Here is a 22,321-nt window from a genome sequence, read left to right on the forward strand (position 1 = left end):
GAGGATGAGTAAGTGGGTGGTCGAGGCCATCTCACTTGCCTATGAAACGGCCGGACAGCCATGTCCTCTAGATGTCCGTGCTCACTCCACCAGGGGTATGGCGGCCTCCAAGGCATTAATGTCAGGAGTATCATTGAATGATATATGTGATGCAGCTGGTTGGTCGTCCCAGCACACATTCATCAGGTTTTACAACCTAGACATGAGCGCTACTCCGGGTTCCTCGGTTCTGTCCACAAGATCGCAGACAGGCACTCGGTGATACGGCGTAGTTGGGACAGCGTTCCCATCACGTCATTCGACGTAGCGTCGATAGTTCCCACGAAAGGGAACGTCTCGGGTTACTGGTGTAACCCTTGTTCCCTGAGTAAGGGAACGAGACGCTACGTCACGTTGCCGTACCCCCAGCGTACCTGGGAGCGTCTTGCTTCAGCCATAATTCAGAAGCTAGCGTTCTTTGTTCTGGGTATGCTTTATAGTTTCCTGGTCCGTGACGTCACCCGCCTCTGACGTCTCGTCTCATCATTGGTTGGATACAGAAGTGCTTCACGACGCAATCACGCAGAGGGTTCCCATCACGTCATTCGACGTAGCGTCTCGTTCCCTTACTCAGGGAACAAGGGTTACACCAGTAACCCGAGACGTTTTTCACACTTTTTAAAACGGCAATATTTTTCTTTAATTATTTATTACATTCCATAATAACTTTTCCTTTATGCAAAGAAAATTCATACATGTGTTAGTTTTGATGCAGTAATTTGTTTAATGTTAAAAGTACATATTCTCAGTTCCTTAAACCAAAGAAGAGCAGAGCAGCAAACAAGCTCTACTCAGTGTCAGATAGTGTATCATATTGAGTTTCTGCTGGTCTTTGCTGTAGAATCTGAAGTTCATCTGGATTCACTGAAACAGGAGGTAGAAGAGCAGAGGAGACAAGAGCAGGAGGAGGCTTCCCTTATACACTCCGTCTAATCAAGACAGCAAGGAAATTCATATTAATTAACACCACACTACTACTACTATCACTACTGCTACTAAGAAAACTGCATGTTCTTTGTTGTTGATCAATTTCTCACAACTTTTTAAAAACAATAAAAACTTTGAAAATACTTGACTAATTCATCAGCTTCTCCTTTTCATGCTGCTATAGCTTTACACTATTTTTGACTACTTTTAATATTGTGCTGCTTATTAACAATCACATGTACATATTGAATTATTATTGTTTGTAAAATATCCTCATTTTAAGTTACTGTGGATGAAATTAAACTGCTAGTGCAAGATGAAATAAAGGCCAATACCTGCTGCATTGCAAAGATCAGTGTCACAGCAGCGATTAGTCACTGTCCCTCCGGTTGGTAGCTGTACAGTCCCTGGTTCACATCCAGCTGCGCACCCTTTAGTTGTGATAGACACCTTAGAGGACCCTGTAAAAAACACACATAAATGCTCAAATAGGATAATAAAAAAAATCCAAGATTAGCAGTTTACAAGTATACTTTCTCTCCAGCAGTATGATCACTTATACAGCAGATTTCCACATTATTCTGGAGTTACCAATGGATTGTTCTACCGTACCGCTTGCACATTTAAAATTTCCATCTGGACATGTCTCCACTTTCAGTTCACAGGAGCCCGTCAACTCAGATGTGCACGAGTAACACTTGAGAGAATATCCTTACAAACAGAGAAAGACATTGAGTTAGCTCTCTACAGTATGACTAGCAAATAATACATTTCAATATTTGCTGTTTTTTGTACCTCCAGTGAGAAAAATGAAAAGAAGAACAACGGAGACTTGCAGATCCATCGTTTGTCAGAAACAGAAGGACTATACAGAAATAATGCTTCAGGTTCTTTTATGTCTGTTCAGAAAGGGGTGGGTTGAATAAGGACACATTGTGAAATCTGCAAGGCACTATGAAAGTTACTGCTAAGAAAAGGGAATCAGGCAGAATGAGTTTCTGTGAAAAAAGATGCGTTCTTGTCTCATGTTTTATTTAGAGCCTGGTCGGTTCTTATTGGCCAGGCGCCAGGTATTGTCATGTTTTTGTGACAATACCCCCCCCCCCCCCCCCCCCCCCCCCCCACTTTCAATTATTTTCCTTCAATGAAAGGTTAGATTTTTGCTAATTTTATGAATTAAAGATCAAAAGGATAAACAAGGCAGATTTATTTTTACAGTCATCTTTGATCATATTTACCAAGGGTGCCAATAATTCTGACCACCACTGTATATTCCCTTTTCAATAGTACATTGCAAATATACTTAAAAAACAATTGTAAAATCTTTAAAAATTGTAGCATCATGCTTTTACCTATTTCACAGCTTTTAACGTATCCAGTATATTTTCTAAAAATATATTTGAACATTCTGTGAATTATAATGACATGGAATGTAATGTGGTCACAATATGGCTACTGTAGTCTATATTTTACATAGGCTACACATTTTTTATTCGTCATTTGTCTGAACTTGTCTAACTGTAATCACCGTCATTTGAGGTTAGACATGGGCTACAACAATTATCATTAGTCAAACAGTTTCTTATGTTAGTATTTCTAAACGGTGTTACGTTAACTGTCGTTGAGAGCAAAACAACTGCAGCAGGCATCTTTCAATTTTCCATCTGTTTTAAACCAAGAAAGATCAGTTATCCATAAAGTCCATTCAAGTGTTTATGTATTCAGATGTGATAGTACTGCCATTATTTCAATCTCTTTTGATACTCTGAACTCTAACTGCCACTCTGCAGACTGTACAACTCATACTCTAGGCCTATACAGGAAAGCAGAGGAGAGTACAATATGAACAACATAATAAATTAAATATTCTGAGCGCATCTGCTTGCAAACACGTATAGTATATTAGTGTTATAATAAATAATAATAATAAAACATCTTACATGGCCTGAGAAAATTGTCAGTATTGAATCATAAGATACATTGGATAGTTGGATATAAAAATTCCAGATCAAAGAAGGTTTTGCATTGTCTCAGTAAAACATATGCTGGCATGTTTGAATGAATGTAATAGCCAACTAAATTTTTATTTCTTTATGATTTCAGGTCATGTGGAAAGACTGGAGATCTACAGCAGCATTGCAGTCCAGGAGTGGAAAGAGTACTATTCTTATACAACAAATTCTTTGTTTACATCTTTTCATGCTACTGTTCTGTACAGTATTTTTGCTGTAATTGTAACTAGAATCATTCAGAAACATGGCTTTTCCTGTCACTGCTATCCTGACACACATCTCTACTTTTCATTCCAGCCAGATGATCAACCAGTAGCTGCTCGCATCTCAGCCTGCTTGATGGAAATTTACGACTTTTACCTGGATGACCTTTACCTTCAACTCCACCTTGCCAAGACAGAAGTGCTTGTGTTTCAGCCACCCATCCTTTGTGTTACAATCGATCAGTTAAACTTCACACACCAAAGTGCTGGAACTGCCCGATCTTGCATATTTGCCCAGTACAACATTGGGAAGATCAAGCCATTCCTATCGGAACATGCTACACAACAGAACAACTGGCTCTGCAAGCCTGTACCTATACACCCTCCAAAAGCTTGCGCTCTGAAAGTGAACAGCATCTTGTGGTGCCATCCCAAAGGGGCACAAACTCACTTTAACTGACCTTTACCTGGACTGTTTCCTGCTGGTGGAATAACCTGACTAACTCAAACCATTTTCAAGAGACCGCTAAAGATGCATCTTTTTTGTGAACAATTGACCTGTTAATACTATCTTTCTGTTTAACTGAAAAAAATGGAAAATTGTCATTGTACTTATTGTTTCTTCCATTGTACTCCTTGTAGTCACTTTGGACTAAATGTAATCATATATGTATAGAATAACAGCAGTATTACAGTACAAAAGTATACAGAAATTGTCTTTTAATGTAGATGTTCTATACTAAGCTTGTATTTCCTATAATTTAAGTAACTTGACATGCAATGTTTTATGTACAATGACTAATACTGAATATGTTCTTTTGATTAAATGTATTCGGTACTATATTTTGTTAATTTAACAGAAATTGGTTGTAAAGGTTGCTATTTTTATGCATTTCTAAGTAATTAATTTATAGATTGATTGAAGTTGTGAGTGGTTCTGTAAAAATAAAGATTAATACTGTAAAATGCAAACATTTGTTTTTGAATTTATTTGCTAATTGCATTTTTATAAATAATTTCTTAGTTATTGTACATGGGAAAATCTATATTTTAAAAGTAAATAAGTGTAGATGGACAGAGCAGCTTGATAAAATAACTCATAAAAACCTTCAATTTGCAGAGATTAACCTAAAAGTTAGTCACTTTCTATGTAATCTGACATAATTTATCAGTTTTTCCATGGTTTAATAAATGATTATCAACAGTAATATACTGTAATTCAATTAATTTTGACTGTAAAGTCTGTTCTGTATTTTTTACAGTTTTTGAATGTAATTTTGTGAAATGGTTATTTGCTGTAATTTAACAGGATTTCTCTGGAAACTCTGCTGCCAGACTTTTTACCATTTTTTTTTTTTACAGGATTTTTTTTTGACAGTGTGCTGGCAGTTGACTCTAGGCTTTTAACCATACTTGTCCTTCTTGACTTGAGCGCTGCCTTTGATACTGTCTCACACAAGATCCTTCTCAACAGGTTAGCTTCTATTGGGATTACTGACACTCCTCTGTCTTGGTTTAGGTCTTTCTGGATGCACTCAGCGTATTCAATTAAAAAGTTTCAGATCAAGAACATCTACAGTCATCACTGGTGTTCCCCAGGGTTCTGTTTTGGGCCCGCTCCTTTTCATTATTTATATGCTCCCTCTTGGTTATATTTCGAGGAAACATGGTATTCATTTTCATTGTTATGCAAATGACACCCAACTTTACCTGTCTGCCAAACCCACTGGTTCTTTTTCTCCACCATCTTTGTCCAGCTGTTTAGCTGAAATTAAAGATTGGCTTTTAGCTAACTTCCTGAAGCTAAATGGCAACAAAACTGAGGCCTTACTTGTTGGCACTAGATCTGTTTTATCTAAATCTAATTGTTTTTCTTTGTACATTGACAATAATGCAATCTGTCCTTCCTTACAGGTTAAAAGTTTGGATCTTTTAGCTATGCTGCACCCTGCCTATGGAACTCCCTTCACCTTGATGTTCGCAATAGCGATTGCCTGCTGACTTTTAAAACGCGTCTTAAGACATATCTTTTAATACAGGCTTTTTTATTATATGTTTTATTGAGTCTTTACTGCACTTTATCTGTATATGCGGAGTGTTCGCTGTGTGTTTTGTCTTGTGTAGTGATCTGTATTTTTATTTTTTAAAACTTTGCTTGTGACGTGACCTTGGGTGTTATGAAAGGCGCCATTAAATAAAATGTATTATTATTATTATTATTATTATTATTACCATCTCTGCCATGTACCTTAGATAAAGAGTTATAGAGATAGCATTACTGTAATCTATTTCATTGTGTTCAAGTAATCTGTATAAGGTCGGCAATATTGAGGGTAATGATGATTACTTTCTAAAGTTTAAGAAAATATCTTGCTGGATAGGATAAATGTGTTTATTAACTCTGCAGATAACCAGTTTGGTTTTAAAGCCAAACATGGCACTGATCTGTGCATTTATGCCCACCAGTCACTGCAAATGGGGTTGTTGTTCAGCACATAAAGATGAACTACTTACCGTAATCTCAGACTGTGGTGATGTGGTTTCTCCACTGCATGGATCTTCATGTGTGTGATATATGCACTTAATGTTTCTATGCACTAGAGGGCGCTCTAGTTCATTCCCTTGTATGTTGTGTTGGAGTAACAAAAGAAGCCGGAGTTCCCAGTAAAACAAGTGAGTTAACACGGCAATCGTCTCAGCGTATTATTCATGTTATATTAAAAGGATAAATATAACAATGTGTATCTTCAGGTGAGTTTTAATAGAGAAACTCTTTCCACACTGATCACACGTGTGCGGCTTCTCTCTGCTGTGGATCCTCTCATGTTTTTTCAGAGATGATGACTGAATGAATCTCTTGTCACAGTATGAACACTTGTAAGGTTTTTCTCCAGTGTGAATTCTCTGGTGCAGTTTTAAATTGTTTGCTGAAATAAAAGTCTTCTCACACTCAAAGCACATGTACTCTCTCACACCAGTGTGTGTTTTCTCATGTTCTTGTAAATTTTGCAGCCGTGAAAAACTCTTTCCACACACAGAACATGAATGTGGCTTCTCCTTTGTATGAACTCTCAGGTGTTCCTTCAGGTTTGATGCCCTGAGAAATGTTTTGCTGCATTCATTACATGTGAACGGCTTCTCTCCAGTGTGGATCCTCATGTGAACATCAAGATGACTTTTGTATGTGAAACTCTTTCCACACTGAGTGCAGGTTGTAGATTTCTTGGCTCTTCTTTTCTTTAAAAATGTCTTTTTAGTCTTTGAGCGACTCAAAGGTTTTTCTCCAGTTTTGTCATGATGTTTCTCCTCCACTTCACTCAGTTCTTCACTCTCCTTCACTTCCATCAGCTCTGAAATTAAAGAAAAAGCCTATAATTTCATTTTCAGTAAATCAAAATAATTCAAAGAGAGAAATATGGAGTGAATGGATATAAAAGTGAGCCCAGATGTAATAAACAACTGCTATAAAATATTACAATAATTTTCATGCCTTTTTATAAATTAATTATGCTCCCTGAATCTTTCCATGAATGAGGTACACTGATCTTTCAATTATTGTTTTTTAAAACATTACAGGCAAATCCCATGTTTCTGTAGTGAGAACAATTAAATATATTTGATCAACGACACAATTATCTAATGTGATATTAACATTAACTTTTAGATTTATATTTATTTTACTAAAAATGTTTTAATTATTAAGGTCCGGTCGCACTAGATTTTTCCTTCCACTGACTTCCATTCATACACGTGAATGTGGGACACCAGAAACACAAGATCATGTGAATTTCGCTGCAAAAACAAACACACATTTATGCAGTCAAGTGGAGGAGATTGTATATTTTTTACATTTCGGAATGACTATTATTTGTTATTTATGTTTGTAAAACAAAACAACAACAACAACAAAAAGACGCCACTGAGTCTGACATCATATGACGACCATTTCTGTTTCACGAGTTCATACTTACAAACAAGTCAAATAAGTAAATGGTATGCGTATTTGGCATGCTGTCCGAGGAGAGGGCTCCGAGCTCGGTATTTGGCCCAAACCCAGACTACTCCCCCAGTATTTCTGGTTAGGAGTGTGAGGAGACGGGGTGGTGAAGGGATAAATAACAAGGGATGCTGAGAAACTGTAGAGGAACATGTGAGTCGACTGCGTATTTATAATGCCCTCCACTTATGCTGATTGGGTAAAAATGTTGATACTGATTGCTGTCTGCTGGTTGGAATGACATGATGATTGGAAGGATCATTTGAAAGCGCTCCTCCTGAACTTCATTAAATTAAAACGTCATGTCTGTAGAAATTGTACACGCTGAAAGTCTAGAGTAACTGTGGATTTAACTAGTTTTACATTAACAATTTGTATCAGCATTATCAGTGTCCTACATGTTTCTCTCAACCCTGTTACTGCTGACATGATTTTCCTTCTTTTAAAAACAGAGGATTTCTTAAAATTGTAACACTCAGGAAGTAACATCATCTGAACTCTTTCTACAGCATGATGGGAGGACAAGAAAATATTCTCAATCCATTGTCTCAGTTTTTACACAAACTGTACAGTGTTGATCACATTCATCAACCCTGTACCACAATTATTATAAGAAGAATAATCTCTATAATAACTTCTATAAGAGAAATACAACAGTAAATCTGAATGTAAATGTGCAGAAGTGTTTGAATCTCTCTAACATGAATGTTGTTCAGCATCATGAATGAATGAAGAATAAACACCAACCTCTTTGTTCTTCAGTATCTTCAGTGTGTTTCATTCTGCAGGGTTCTGGATCACTCATGTTCTCACTGTCCTCTTTAATAAACTCAGTCTTTGCAGATTTCAGCTCTTCCTGATGCTCTGATGCTCCTCTGATGGGAATATTCCTGCATTTATTGGAGAACTGATGTGGGAGGAGCTTCACTGATGATGTGAGTGATGTGGGAGGAGCTTCACTGATGATGAACTACAGTGGGAGGAGCTTCACTGATGATGTGATTGCAGTAGGAGGAGCTTCACTGATGATGAACTGCACTAGGAGGAGCTGATCTGCCTAAATAAAACATATATCAGTTACTAAGTGTGTTTTATATTGATGTCTTGATAACAGAATATAAATAATGTAAATTCTTCCAAATATAAATAAAGGTAAGAAAAACAGATGAAGCACGAAGACAGAAATAAATGTAGATATTTGTAGTCATCAAATCCCCTCAGTCTGTTGACAGCAATGAAATGAGCTTTAAGTGTCAATTTACAGCAGATCTGAATACATCAACATAATAAATGAGGTGAAAACAGGAACTATTGACATGAAATAAAGAGTGTTTTCAGCAGTTTCTCTGTTAATATTGATGATCCTCAGACTATCAACACTCATTCAACAAGACATTCAGATCATCTCACTTTATTCTGAGTGTTTGCTGTTAGAAACTGATTATTTGAGTCAGGATATATGAGAAAAGACCATAAAACTGCTCTACTGAAAGACAATACTGCTATTTCTTACAATATGACACATATACAACATAATACAAAAACACAAATGACACTCATCTTCATCAACCTCTACAGCTAAATAACTACAGCACATAATATGTACATATGAATCTAAATATAGTCTGGTTTTGTGATAACTGCATTAATTTCAATAAAGTAATTAAATCATTAACATGTTGCAGTTTTGTATGTGCAGAAACTGACAATGATCATAAAACCTTTAAAAATAAAGAGCAGCACAAAGCAATATTTAATCTTTCCAGTATCAATCTGTTCATATTTATCTCTGTTAACATTGAAGTACAGATTTAAACTATCTCATGGCTCATTATAGGCTCAATGTAAAGTATTTAGCAGGATCATATATTTTAATAATATGAGCCATTCAGTAACAGTTCTTCTCACTCCAAACATCAAAACAATGGTGAGTTGTGACTGAGCTTCTGCAGTTTCAGTATTTTTTTGTGTTGTCAGGATCAACAGTCTCTGTTTGGTCAGAGTCTCTAGGGTCATTTCATGATCCCTGTTTCTCCTTTTAACACCTCCAGAATCCAGCTGGACACTGTAGGATCTCGAGTCGATGGGCTTCACCACTGTGTCCTTTCTCCAGATCTTATGAGGCTCGAATGCTTGTATTCTCACAGTCACCTTGTTTTAGTGTGTCTGAGTCTTTGGCTGATCTGTTAAAGTATGTTTGTTGCAGTTGTTGGAGGCTGGTTTTCATGGGTAGTTATGTCTTAGTGCCACTGTTGCTGGTTTTTCTGTGGTGACTGTTTTGTCTATTGCAAGAATGTTCTCGTAACTCACTTTGATTAGCTTAGAAATGCTGTGAGACCTTGAGAAGGATCTGGGAAACTTTGAGAAAGTTACATTTTCAATCAAGAAGAAGCTTAAAACACTGATACGTCAGAAATAATTGATTACAAAAACTGCCTACTGAGTCTTCATTTATAATATTTTAAGACTTTGAACAAGAACATACACAGAGAAGTATTCTGACCAAATTGTAAGTCATTTAAAATGCTTATAATTTAGGCCAGACTCGACTTACTTTACCTAACCTGAGAATAATAAATAATATGGTTAAAGGTGTTGATCAAAGTACACACTGCAAAACAATCTGACATATTAAAAGATTCACCCCTGATATCCAATAGCCTATCATATATCAAAGAGTTTGTTCTAGTCAGTTTGATGTTCATTCACACCACGAGGCTTCATGAAGTCCAAACAGTTACTATGAACTTTAAACAACACTTTTTCCAAAATAAACTGAAATGATCTTACCACAGAGTGAGTGATTATGTTATTTTTACAGATGTTTTGTCAGCGATACTTGTGCGTCTTTTCTGTCGTCTTTCCTGCTGAAATAAACATTTAGTGCAGCATGTGAAGAAAATATGTTGAATTCATTCAGACCTGAGCGATTTTTTGTTCATTTGTGTGATTGTTTCATGTTTTATAGTGAAAACTGCTAATGAATGTCAAGTCATTGAATTGATGGGAATCGATCTCTAGTTTTGCTGCAGCCATTTTATTTCTACTCTTTTAACATATTTGGATCAACTTTATCTCTTTACCAAAAATCCCCTGTTATATATACAAAAGATTATATCTCATGTTTAACCACAACAGAGAAATCAGAGCCAGCGTCTGGATCTCACAACTCCAACAACGTCACATCAAATTTTCAAACAGGCGCTATCGTTATCAGTAAACCACAGATTTGATCTTGGCACTGTTGCTCTGTGGCTGCTGTTGAATTATCCAGGTTGTGAATGAGGAGTGACCCCTGATGTGATTGTGAAGCACTTAGGATGTAGTACATAGTAAAGTGCTATATAAATGCCTTAGTCATTCATTAGTTATCCATTTTGGTCCCACTTTATATTAAGTGGCCTTAACTACTATGTACTTACATCAAAAAAAATAAGTACAATGTACTTATTGGGTTCATATTGAATTGCAAAACACTTTTGCTGCTATTGAGGTGGGGTACGGGTAGGTTAGGGAAAGCTTTGGTGGTATTGGTAGGTTTAAGGGTTGGGGCTAAGGGTTATGGGATGGATCAACAGTGTAATTACAGATGTAATTACATGCAGGTGTTTTAAAATATAAGTACAATGTAGAAACATGTATCTACACAATAAGTGCATTGTATCAAATGATTAATTTAAATGTAAGTACATAGTAGTTAAGGCCAGTTAATATAAAGTGGGTCCATTTTTTTAATATGCGTTCTTGTTTGTTCTTGTGAAACTTCATCTGTCACTGCCCAATAAGTACTGATCCAATTCAATATCGAGGATGCATCGAGAGGTGACTTGTGCGGACTTGACACAGCCAGGTATCCTAGAATGCATCTCGCACCAACCAGCAAGCATCAATAGGAGAGGAGAAAAGCTGTGTAATTTAAACATACTACTGTTTTAAACCAGTACATTCTTGCCAGAAAACAGTTAAAACTACATGTCAGGACATAATAACACTGGGGGGAGGATTTTTCCCAATGTGATCCGTCAGCTCCAGTCCACTACAATGTGGAGCGGTTAAGGCCCGGGTATACGTCATTTCCCGTGTTCCACTCCGTCTCGCGCACAGGTAAGTGTGTGAGTCTTTCAAAGATAATTCTTTGCCCGTGAGCGCGGAAAGACGCGTTCGGCGCACCGTCAGTGGTCACAAAAATTCGGCTGCAGGCTGCCATTGTTCATAGAGCAGAGCTAGTCCACAGTCTAGTAAACGTTTCTCGCTTGTGCTGACTGAAGACACATGAGAAACATCATGAGACAGGAGAGACTCGGACATTGCAGTACTGAATATTGAACAGTCCACGCATGTGGATTTGGATAAAACAGGTAATCGTTTTGATGCCGTGTCTGAAAGCTGTTTATCCCTTCACTGTGGCATACAGCGTGTGGTATTAAATTATTCTTCTTATTATAATGCTACTTTTATTATTAAATTAATATTGCAATTAATTTGCCCCGCGATATCATAGCGCATCACAACATAACCGACGCACAGCGAGCATAATAAAAGATTAGTTAGGTAGCATACTCCTCATTTAACCCTTTGACGCGTACGATCACACCGGTGTGATCAGTCTTGGCTGGTCCTAGGAGCATACGATCGTCCTCACATATTATTGTAGCCTAGTTTGTGCTGAATACAGTGTAATGACACTTTTTCCATTAATATGTTTATGAACAACTGAAAAAAGCACAAATGTCAGGGCATGTCAAAACTTCTCCAGGGCCCCAAAAATCCTCAGACCCCAGAGGGTTAATGTTGAGGGCAGTCCCGGAAATAGCCTCCGGGTGGCGTAGTCTGTATAATTTACTAGTTCGTAACGCCACAAAAGCGTGTGGAAATAGATTCCATGTGTTCAATAATAACCAGCCTGGAGACCGAACACAGGTGTCTGATCTACTGGAGAAGATAGACAACATGGTGGAAGCAAACGGAGGGAGTTTCTACTCATGTAAGATGTTCAGACAGATGGAAAGAGAAAAACAAGAACAACAGATGAAGATCCTGATGGACAGAGTCAGAGAAAAAGAAGAACTGATGGATAAACTAGAAGAAGAGAAAGAGAAAATGAAGATGATGATGGAGGAAGAAAGACAGAATCAAGACAAAGAAAGAAAGAGAAGAGAAGAGGAATATACAGAAAGAGAAGAGCGATATAATATACAGATGAGAAGAGAACAAGAGGAATGGGACCAACAGAAACTGGAGGAAAAGTCAAGAAGAGAAGAAGAGAAGAAAAGGACAGAGAGAGAAAAACACATTTATGATGAACAGATTCAGAGACTGAAGAGTGAAATGGAGGGAATAATTAGAGAGAAAGAGAGACTGAAAATAATGATGGAGGAAGAACGAGAGAATCATGACAACGAGAGAGAAAGAGAAGAAGAATTTCATGAGAGAGAAGAACAATATAAAAGAGAAATAATAGAGAAAGACGAGAGTGAGGAAAAGATGTGAGGAGATGAAGAGAGAACGAGAGGAATGGGAGAAACAGAAACTGGAGGAAAATACGAGAAGAGAAGAAGATGAGAAAAGAAGAGAGAAAGAAAAACAGATTAGTGATGAACAGATTCAGAGACTGAAGAGTGAAATGGAGGGAATAATCAGAGAAAGAGAGAATAGAAAGAAAGAGATGAGAACAACTAGAGGATTTAGAGAAGAGACTGACAGAAGAAAGAAACATGAGAGAAGATCAACAAAAGACTTCTGAAGAAACACTGAAACTCCTTGAAGAACAGCATGAAGAAGAACTGAAGAGAAGACGAGTGGAGTGGAGAGAGGAATATGAACGAGAGAAAGAGGAGATGATGAAGAAGATCTGCTCTGAAACTGATCAGGTGAGTGTTCAGAGAAACATGGAGACAACGGATATACAGTACTGTGCAAAAGTCTTAGACACGTCAGTATTTTTACCACAAAATGGTTTTAAGCCAGTTCTTTATATATTTTGCTGTAGGAAATATCAGTTCACATTTCCAAACTTTCTTTTTGCCATTAATCCTTTAGTGACCCGGAACGTCATTCACTACCCTCCTCCTCATTCATTTTTTAAAGTTAGAGTTCAACCTTCTTGGTATTCCTCAATGAATTCATTTTAAAGAATATAACAAGAAAAAAATCATAAAATTATAAAATAATGCCTATTTTTGAATTCATTTTTTGTAAAAATTGTATAGGGTCGCTAACGACCCAAAGTATGTATCAGTGTACGTATATTTTTTCTGCACAACAATAATCAAATCTTAGATCAGTGTTTCCCAACCCTGTTCCTGGAGGCACACCAACAGTACACATTTTGAATGTCTCCTTAATCTGAACCATATATTTCTGCTCTTGGAGTTTCTGCTAACAAGCTGATGAGTTGAGTCAGGTGTGTTTAATTAGGAATAGTTGGAAAATATGTACTGTTGGTGTGCCTCCAGGAACAGGGTTGGGAAACACTGTCTTAGATGACAGAATAAGTGCAATTCACCTTTATTCCACAAGGTGGCAATGTCTGGTACACAATGCTGAAGTGACGACTCATTTAGACAGAAAACGAAATATTAAGAAAAACATGAAATGGCTCAGTGATTTACTGCAGAGCAAGTACTAAACGCAATCAAATATGACTGTCACTGTCACTGGATGGATCTGGTGAAGCTGTTAGCGCTCGAAATATTGATTTTGAAAATTATATAGTTCTGAGAATATGTTTGAGATCTACCAGAGGAAGTATTATTGGGTAGATCAGCCAGATATTTTACTCTCCTCCCATAAATTATCCAATTTAACATTGACGTCACATCCAGATGCCACACTGCCACCACCAGGCGAAGAAGGAAAAGACAGGGTCGTAACACCTCCCTCCTCAAAAAGATTCTGCAAAGAAACAAAGAGAAAAAGACGGAAAACAAAAGCAAAATATGAAAGAATACAAAAATCAAAAATATGGTCCATCTGTTCATGAAGCACCTCTCACTCCACCTCTGGGCCCTAGAGATGCAAAAAGAAGAAAGAAGAAAAAAACATGCAGAGACATCATGATATTACGTTCTAGAATGAGCGTCAGCGATTACGTTATCTTTCCCTCGCACATGCTGAATCTCCAGGTGGAAAGGCTGTAAAATAAGACTCCACTGCACAAGTCATTGGTTTCGATTCCTCATGCGATTTAAAAAAAAAAAAAACAGAGGGCTATGATCTGTATAAACAATAACTGGGGCAGTAATTGAACCCAAATATACTTCGAAATGTTGTATAGCCAACACAAGGGCAAGGGCTTCCTTTTCAATAGTTGAGTAAACCTGTTGATGACAGTTGAATTTCTTTGAAAAATAACTAACAGGATGGTTAACTCCGTTTAAATCCTCTTGCAAGAGAACAGCACCTGCACCGCAAGTGCTAGCATCAATTGCAAGCCGGAAAGACTTCTCAAAATTTGGAGCTTTCAATTTTCAAGAGCTTGCTGACATATCTCAACCTACGGCAGAGGAACTACAATCTAAATTTTAGGTTCCACCATACCCTTATGCATGATCCCCTTCCTACAAAGAAGACCATCTAAAAGAAAATACAATGAAGAAAGATCATCAGAACCCCTGTTGGACCTTGCTGCAAAAAATAAAAACTTACGTGTATCATTGGTCTGTTGTGCTCTAATTAGCTCCTCTCGAGAGATCTGTAAAAGAGAAGTCAAAGAACAATCATCAACATTAGAAAACTCAGTACTAATGTTCATTCAGCCCTGAAATCTTCCAAACATCTAGTTTCTTCCACTTGCAAATGCAAGATATACTTTTAGCCTATGTTTTGAAACTGGACACTTTGCTTCTCTTCTTCTCCTGAGATACTTTGGCTCTTATAAGTAAATAAAGATTAAGTTCATTTTTACAGATGTTTTGGCAGGTTTTTGATCAACAAACTATTGATGAAACTATTGAACTATCGACTGCTCCAGTACAGATTGTACAGATTTACAGTACATTAATTGATTTAACTCTAAAAACACCAGGTTTTAAATTCAATTAATTATCATTGTATTGATGCATTTGATGTTATTATGAATACCATTAGACTATGAGTTGTAATTTTGAGTCTATGTAGACCACTGAAAAACAACTTTCTGATTCAATAAATCAGTCAAAGGCGAAACCATTCTGGCAAAAACTCTGATAATAAACTATCATTCCGAGAAATCTACGCAACTTGCGACGATTGGTAGGGGTAGGAAAACTACATATGGCTTCGACTTTAACACCAATGGGAGTTACACAGCCATTTCCAACTATTTTACCCAAATAAGTAACAGTCACTTTTCCAAAATCAGACTTAGTTAGGTTGATGGTAAAAATAGCCTCAGCTAGACGTAAAAATAAGTCTTTTATTTGGTTAAGATGTTCAGACCAAGAGGAACTATACAAGACAACATCATCAAGTGTTGATGAATATGATGATTATGCAATTACTCTATTTTGTTTAAAGTTGTTTTTCTTTGTAGTAGCTTTATGTAACCCAATTAGTGATGATGCATAAAAATGTATTGAAATGATGTAATGTAGAAAAGACAACTATGTATAAGAATGATATTAATGGCTATTATGTATGCATGTATACTTAACCATGTTGAAGTAGTTTATATGTGGCTGTTTTACTTACAGTATATGTTTATGTTAAAAAGAAATATTAAACTGTAGTGTATAGTACAAAATTTATATTAAAGTAATGTAGAGTAGAGAACATTTATGTATTAGATACAAGGAAATTGTAATGCTGTAGATAAGGCATATTTTACAGACGAAAAGGAGACGGACACAGAGGAGAGGAGCCAAGAAGAGAGCTAACAGGAGAAAACGCAGGCTATGTCAGAAACACCTTAAAAGGATTGTGGAAGACTTGGCAGCTCTCCAACTGATGACAACAGATGAGAATTTAACATCAGCAGTGAACTGTTTGAGTATAAAAGACGGATGAGAAGACTGGCCAGGCAGATACTGATTGAGCAGTGTCTCTCGACGCTAGAAACCCAGCTGATTACACCTTTGATTGAAACTTTGCTTTGTTTTGTTAACTTTGTTAATAACCTTTGTTTGCCTTTACCTTTATTAAATTGTAATTAAAATTATTATTACATTAATTGCAAATAACTGTCTACCGATATTTTATTACTAAACCCTTGAGCACGAACAGACCACAGAGAAGTCTTCTGAACAAATTGTAAGTACTGTTTGAATGCTTATGATTTAGGGCAGATTTGACTTACTCAACCTAACCTGAGAATAATAAATAATAAGGTTAAAGGTGTTAAGGTAAAAGTTATACACCATAAAACATGGCGCCCAACGTGGGGCCTTAATTGTTCAATTACTGGCCAGAATTGAACAATTAAGTGTCCGCTTTAAGCGTGTACATTGTTTTGCTTAAGGATAACGTAGTAGTTTGAAAATAAAAAGATAAGTCACCAAATAAACGACGACTAGAGAAACTAGGTCGGGAAGAAATAATCTGGAGAGATTGTTTAAAAAAAAAAAAAGGAACCCAGAAAGGGTTGAATGTGCACATAATAAATTAATTTAAGAGTAAAGGAAAGGACTACGAAGTCTCTATAAGAAGAGGTTTCACTATGGCAGTAAAAGCCCAGGACAAACCCAGCAATATTTTTATACAAGTTTATACATGGGGAGATTCTCGTGTATTAGGATGGCAGGAGATAGCCTTACAGGCAGAGACGTCAGTCCAAGAGACGGAACCAGGAGAAATACTTATTTGGCTCCCCTCAAAAGATGGACTGAAAGCAGGGAAATTTAAGGAGAGTGAAGTAGGTCTGGCAGTAATAAAATGGATGCAGGAATTAGGGAAAAATCGTGATTGTAATATACAATTACAGTGTAAAACACCAGAAGCAGAGAATATAATAGCTACTATTAGCAAAAGAGATCAAGGCAAAATAGAAATTTATGATATGAGAGGTAAAGCACTGAAAAAAGTAAGAGGAGATATACCAGATATGGAAAAAGTCAAGAAATATCAGCTTAGCATTAATGACTTTGAACAAGCAGCAGAAATTCGATTAACTCTACCAGTAAATGAAGAGGAGGATAGAGAAAGTGTTATTACCATGGCCCATCAATATTCACCTACTCCAGAATCGTATGAGTTAGAAATAGGAAGAATAAAACTTTTAGTTCGTGACAGCTTAATTGAGAGAACAGAAGGGGGCGTTGTAATACTAAATGGAAACAAACAAATGATAGCTGGATCTGGAACAGCTGAAGCAATTTTCAGTAGACTAGGTACTCAGGCATTACAGGAAATAGAGAGCATGAGGGCTCAGCTTGGACCCCAAAATGCAGCAACAGTAAGAATGACATCTGGGCTCCCTCAGTGGAATTATGTTGCGCATACTGTAATGACGGATTGCCGGGAAGAGCTGTGTAGTAGAGAACGTTCATGGCTGGAAGCCAGGACAATAACAGCAGCTGTGATAAGAGAAGCACTGAGCAGAAATGAAAGTCAGATACATATGACTTTAATGGGACCTGGACAGTTTAAACATCCTGTCACATCAGTAATAGAAGGAATAATATCAGGAATCACAGATATGTCTCAGGAAGGTCAGATAACCATAAATGTATTAATGACTAATACAAATCGAGAAGAATTAGAAAAAATTCTTAAATGGAGAGATGAGAAAAAACAGCCAGGATCCTCTCATCCGTCCGCTCCTCAATGGTATGAACCTAGTGTAGAAAGAGATTTACAACAGGGGGAGACGGAGTCAGAATTTGAGTCTGAGATGTCAGTGCAAGAATATGATTCTGACACGTCAGATTCTTTATCATCGGGCACAAATAGTGACAGTAGCGAAGTAGAAAATATTAATAAAGAAGCTAGACTCCGAAATTAAAGAGGAAGTAAGCTTGAATTAAAACGAGTAACACATCAAATAGAAAATGACTGGCCTGAAGTTGATATAAAAGGGACTAAATATAGAAATCCTACTAGTGAGAAACGGGGTAGAACATTAACAAAAAAGTGGGACCAGAGAATTGTTCAAGATAGAAGTATGACTTACGGACAAATGAGGTCAGCAAGTCGCTCCCCATCGGCCCAGCGAGTTGCTAGTACGGAAGGATGGTCTAAAACGGGAAAGCAAATATTGTTTCAAGAAGGTTATGAATATAATAGGAAAGTGGTTAAAGAATTAGAAAAAGTGATTAAGTCACTGAAATCAGAAATTAAAAGTTTGAAAAGAGAAGTGGAAATATTAAAATGTCAGAAAGCGATAAGAGAAAATACTATATTTACGGAGCCGGAGGACTGGGAGAGAGAAATATCAGAACCTAGGAAAATGGTCAGAATTAGACCAGCAACCCCTGGATTTAAGACTCCAATTAGACAATTAGAATTTGAAACTCCTCAGGAGACCAGGGAAGATCAGAGTAGCGTACATGCAAAGCTGCTAGAATTACAGCTTACTGAAGCAGTAAGAAAGCAAGTAGGAGGCAAAAAGATGCATGAAGACCCCAGCGCATATGCAGATCGTATTATGAAAGCAGCAGAGAATGCACAGCTAAGCCGGGATGCCGCTACAAGGCTTGTACAAACCTGCACTGGTCATCCCATCTCTGCTGAAGCCTTAGGGCGAATGAGAAATCTAACAGACATAGAAGATAAATTTGTCGAATGGAAAAAAACCCTTGTTAATGCCCAAAAGGAGCAGGTTCCATTATTAGGAATTTGGTTATCCATTGAGCAGGAGATTCCTACTACGGAAAAGGTGCCGTTATTAAGACAAGTTGGACGGAAAATTCCCGGGGGACAAGGACTTGTTACACTGTTAAACAATGCGACTAGAGAAAAGATTGAAGAAAAATTGGCTGAATATGATCTTAGTTCCCGACATGTGAAGGCAATAAAGAAAATGGCACCTCAAAATAAACCAAATCAGGGGCAACAGAATAAAAAGAAATTTAAAAATAATAGATTTCAAGTAAATAAGCAAGAAGGGTTTAAAAGGTATGACACACGATTCCAGAGTGAACAGAGGAGATTAAATAAGTTTGCTGGAAATAGACAGAACTTTAACACAATAAAGAAAACAGTGCATAATATATCAGGTGGGAAAAAGAGCATAAGGACCCCGCCTAATACAGGCTTTATTCCAGCAGAAAAGTGGGAAGAGATGACCCCGGTAGAAAGAAGTAAAGTGATAGAAGACCGTAAAAACAAAACTTATAACTCAAAAAAAGTTAGGAGGAATAAGATAGTCGAGCAGGCAGAGAAGCAAACGCAACCTAAGAAAGAAAAAACAGACAAAGCTATTAAGAAAGAGAGAAACGGCTCTGACCCGGAATGAAATACGGCTGGCCAGCTGAAAAATAGACTTTGTGACTCCAGAGTTATAAAGGAAGATTGTAATTTATATATTGAAATACAAGGGACAAATTACTTGATTGATACTGGCGCCGAAGTCTCTATTTCAGCTGAGCCCTTAGATAAAAGTGGTATAATTCATGTACAAACGTATGATGGACAAATAAGAACAGAAAAAAACAGGGGAAAAATATGGAATTACTATGATTGAAGGCTCAGAAAATTTATTAGCAGCAAAAGATCTAAAGAAGATTTTAAGATTGAAAGAGGTCAACTATGAACAAGAATTACAAAGAATAGAAAAAGAAATTAAGGGTTCAGAGTGGGCAAAGAATCAGTTAATGTCAGCATTAAGGAAAACCCCATATGGGCAGAGTAAAAATGATTGTGGAAAAGTGAGTGATAAATTTGCACATGTTATTGAGGGAGAAATACATAAACCTCAACGACAATACCCGATTAATAAAAAAGGAATACCTGAACTAAAACAAACAATACAAGAATTAGAGGAGCAAGGGGTTATAAAAGAAATAAAAGGAGCTATTACTAATAGCCCAATACAGCTAGTACCTAAACCCGATGGAACATTCAGATTAGTAACTAATTTTAAAGCCTTGAACAGGGTAACAAAGCCAGACAGACGTTACCTTATTAATTCTCGGGACACAATTGAACGATTGCGAGATGGAAAATTTTTCTCAAAATTAGACCTTGCGAATGGATTTTGGTCTATACCTTTAGCAAAAGAAAGTCAGGAAAAAACAGCCTTTACTGTAAATAATAAACATTATGTTTATCAAAGGTTACCACAAGGTTATTTAAATTCACCAGTAGTGTTTCAAGCGATAATGTTAGAAATATTAAAGGATTTGGAGGTTGAAATTTATATAGACGATGTGTTGATTGTATCTAACGATGAAGAAGAACATGTAAAAACTGTAAAACAGGTGTTAAGACGTCTTGCGGAGGCAGGTTTCAAATTAAATATAAAAAAGACACAATTAATGACAAACATGGTTGAATTTTTAGGCTTTTGGATTTCAGCAGGAAATCGAGGGATTACTCAGTCTATGAATGACAGAGTAAGCCAAATTGAAACACCGAAAACCGTTCGAGAAGTTCAACAAACAATGGGATTGATGGGGTATGTTAGAGACTTAATTCAATATGCAATTCATTTATGCAATAAAGGGTGAACACCTAAATTGGACTGAAAAAGCAGAGGAAGCTTTGCAAGAAATTAAAGCAGCTATTTTAAATTCAGGACAGTTGGAAGGGAGAAATGATGGAAAAAATTTAGAAGCTGATTTGGAAATTGATAATAATCCTATATTATCAATTTCCAAATCAGCTTCTAAATTTTTTCCAACTAATAGTGAGGAATGAAAAAAGTAACATACCTATTAGAATTATGTCGGGTAGTTGGGAAAATCCAGAAACTAAATTTACTCCTGTGGAAAAGCAACTTGCAGCCCTCAGTAAAAGATATTCCGAGTTGAAAGGTCTGGCACGAGGGCAGAAAATAATTATTAACACAAATACAGCAGGACTGGCTCATCTTTCCAAAAATAAGGTTAAAGATGCTCGTGCACAAAATATTCGATGGCATTGATGGGAAAATATGCTCATGGATCCAGACTTGATGATTAGGTATAAAGAATTAAGAAAATGTCAAAAAAAGACACTGGATCTGTACAAAAGTACAGTTGTTTTCACTGATGGTTCTAAAACGAATAAAGATAAGAAAGCTCATTGGGCTTTCATTGTGAAACAAGGTAGTAAGGTCAGGGTCTCGGAAAAGGGAGTAACAGAAGGCACAGCTCAGTACGCTGAATTAATGGGAGTAGCAAAGGCACTCAAAGCGCTGAGAAACCTTGGAATTTCACAAGCCATAATAGTTACAGATAGTAATTATGTTGTAGCAGGAATAAATGATAATTTACAAATTTGGAAAGAGAATGGTTATACTAAATCAAAAGGTAAACCAATTGAACATGCAGAATTATGGCAAGAAATTCAGGAATTGATGGAAGGTCTTGACCTTATAGTTATACACCAACCGAGCCACACTAAAGAGGACACTGAAATGGCCAAGGGAAATAATGAAGTTGACAGGCTTGCACGTATGAGACGAATAGTAGTAATTAAGGAAACGGAGGAGAATGTTATACAAAAAATACATGACCAACTCAGACACCCAAGTGTAAATTTAATGGGTAAGGTTTTGACAGATAACAAGATACATGTTTCTAATTGGAAACAGAAATATAGGAATATATGATTAAACTGTGAAAACTGTGTGCGGAAAGGGTATAATAGAACAATACGAAATGATTATGGAAGTATAACTCCAGAAAGAGTAAATCAAGAATGGTCTTTAGATATTGCAGGGCCATTGAACCCTCGATCTAAAGCAGGTAATAAATATTTATTAGTGGCAGTGGATGGATTTACAGGACGAATTTGGGCAAAGCCTTTAAAAGAAACAAAAGCTAATGCAATAATTAAGGCCGTTGAAGAGTTAATGGTTGCATGGGGCCGCCCTGAAAGTATACGTGTTCATAATGGTACATATTTTGTTGGAAGACAGTTTGAAGATTTTCTAACCGGAAAACATATAATCTTAACTAAGGCCTTGAGATATGCTCCAGAGAGCAATGGCCTTGCTGAAAGAGCTGTAGGCACTATCAAAAGTTGGATCAGAGCCAACTGTAACCATGCCAAGTGGGACCAACACATTGAAGACTTGTTGTTTT

General features: G+C 36.9%; 1 protein-coding gene and 1 long non-coding RNA gene across 7 annotated transcripts in view; one reads left to right on the forward strand and one right to left on the reverse strand.

The window, feature by feature from the left end:
• LOC127508098 (uncharacterized) overlaps positions 1-22,321 on the forward strand; it is a 320,544-nt gene that overhangs the window by 274,966 nt on the left and 23,257 nt on the right. For all 6 annotated transcript variants that reach the window (XM_051885709.1, XM_051885713.1, XM_051885711.1 and 3 more), the window contains exon 7: positions 12,099-15,057. In XM_051885709.1, coding sequence (XP_051741669.1) covers positions 12,099-12,668 — 570 coding nt within the window. In that variant the 3' untranslated portion in view covers positions 12,669-15,057. The remainder of the gene's footprint in view (positions 1-12,098; positions 15,058-22,321) is intronic.
• Positions 670-21,259, reverse strand: LOC127508220 (uncharacterized). The gene is made up of 8 exons (XR_007928716.1): positions 20,966-21,259; positions 18,265-18,328; positions 7,926-14,871; positions 5,696-6,531; positions 1,762-1,865; positions 1,558-1,677; positions 1,302-1,427; positions 670-968 (listed from the first exon to the last, which is right to left on the reverse strand). It is a non-coding gene; the product is annotated as an uncharacterized LOC127508220 (long non-coding RNA).

This window comes from Ctenopharyngodon idella, chromosome 3 (assembly GCF_019924925.1).
Source record: "Ctenopharyngodon idella isolate HZGC_01 chromosome 3, HZGC01, whole genome shotgun sequence".
NCBI lineage: Eukaryota > Metazoa > Chordata > Actinopteri > Cypriniformes > Xenocyprididae > Ctenopharyngodon > Ctenopharyngodon idella.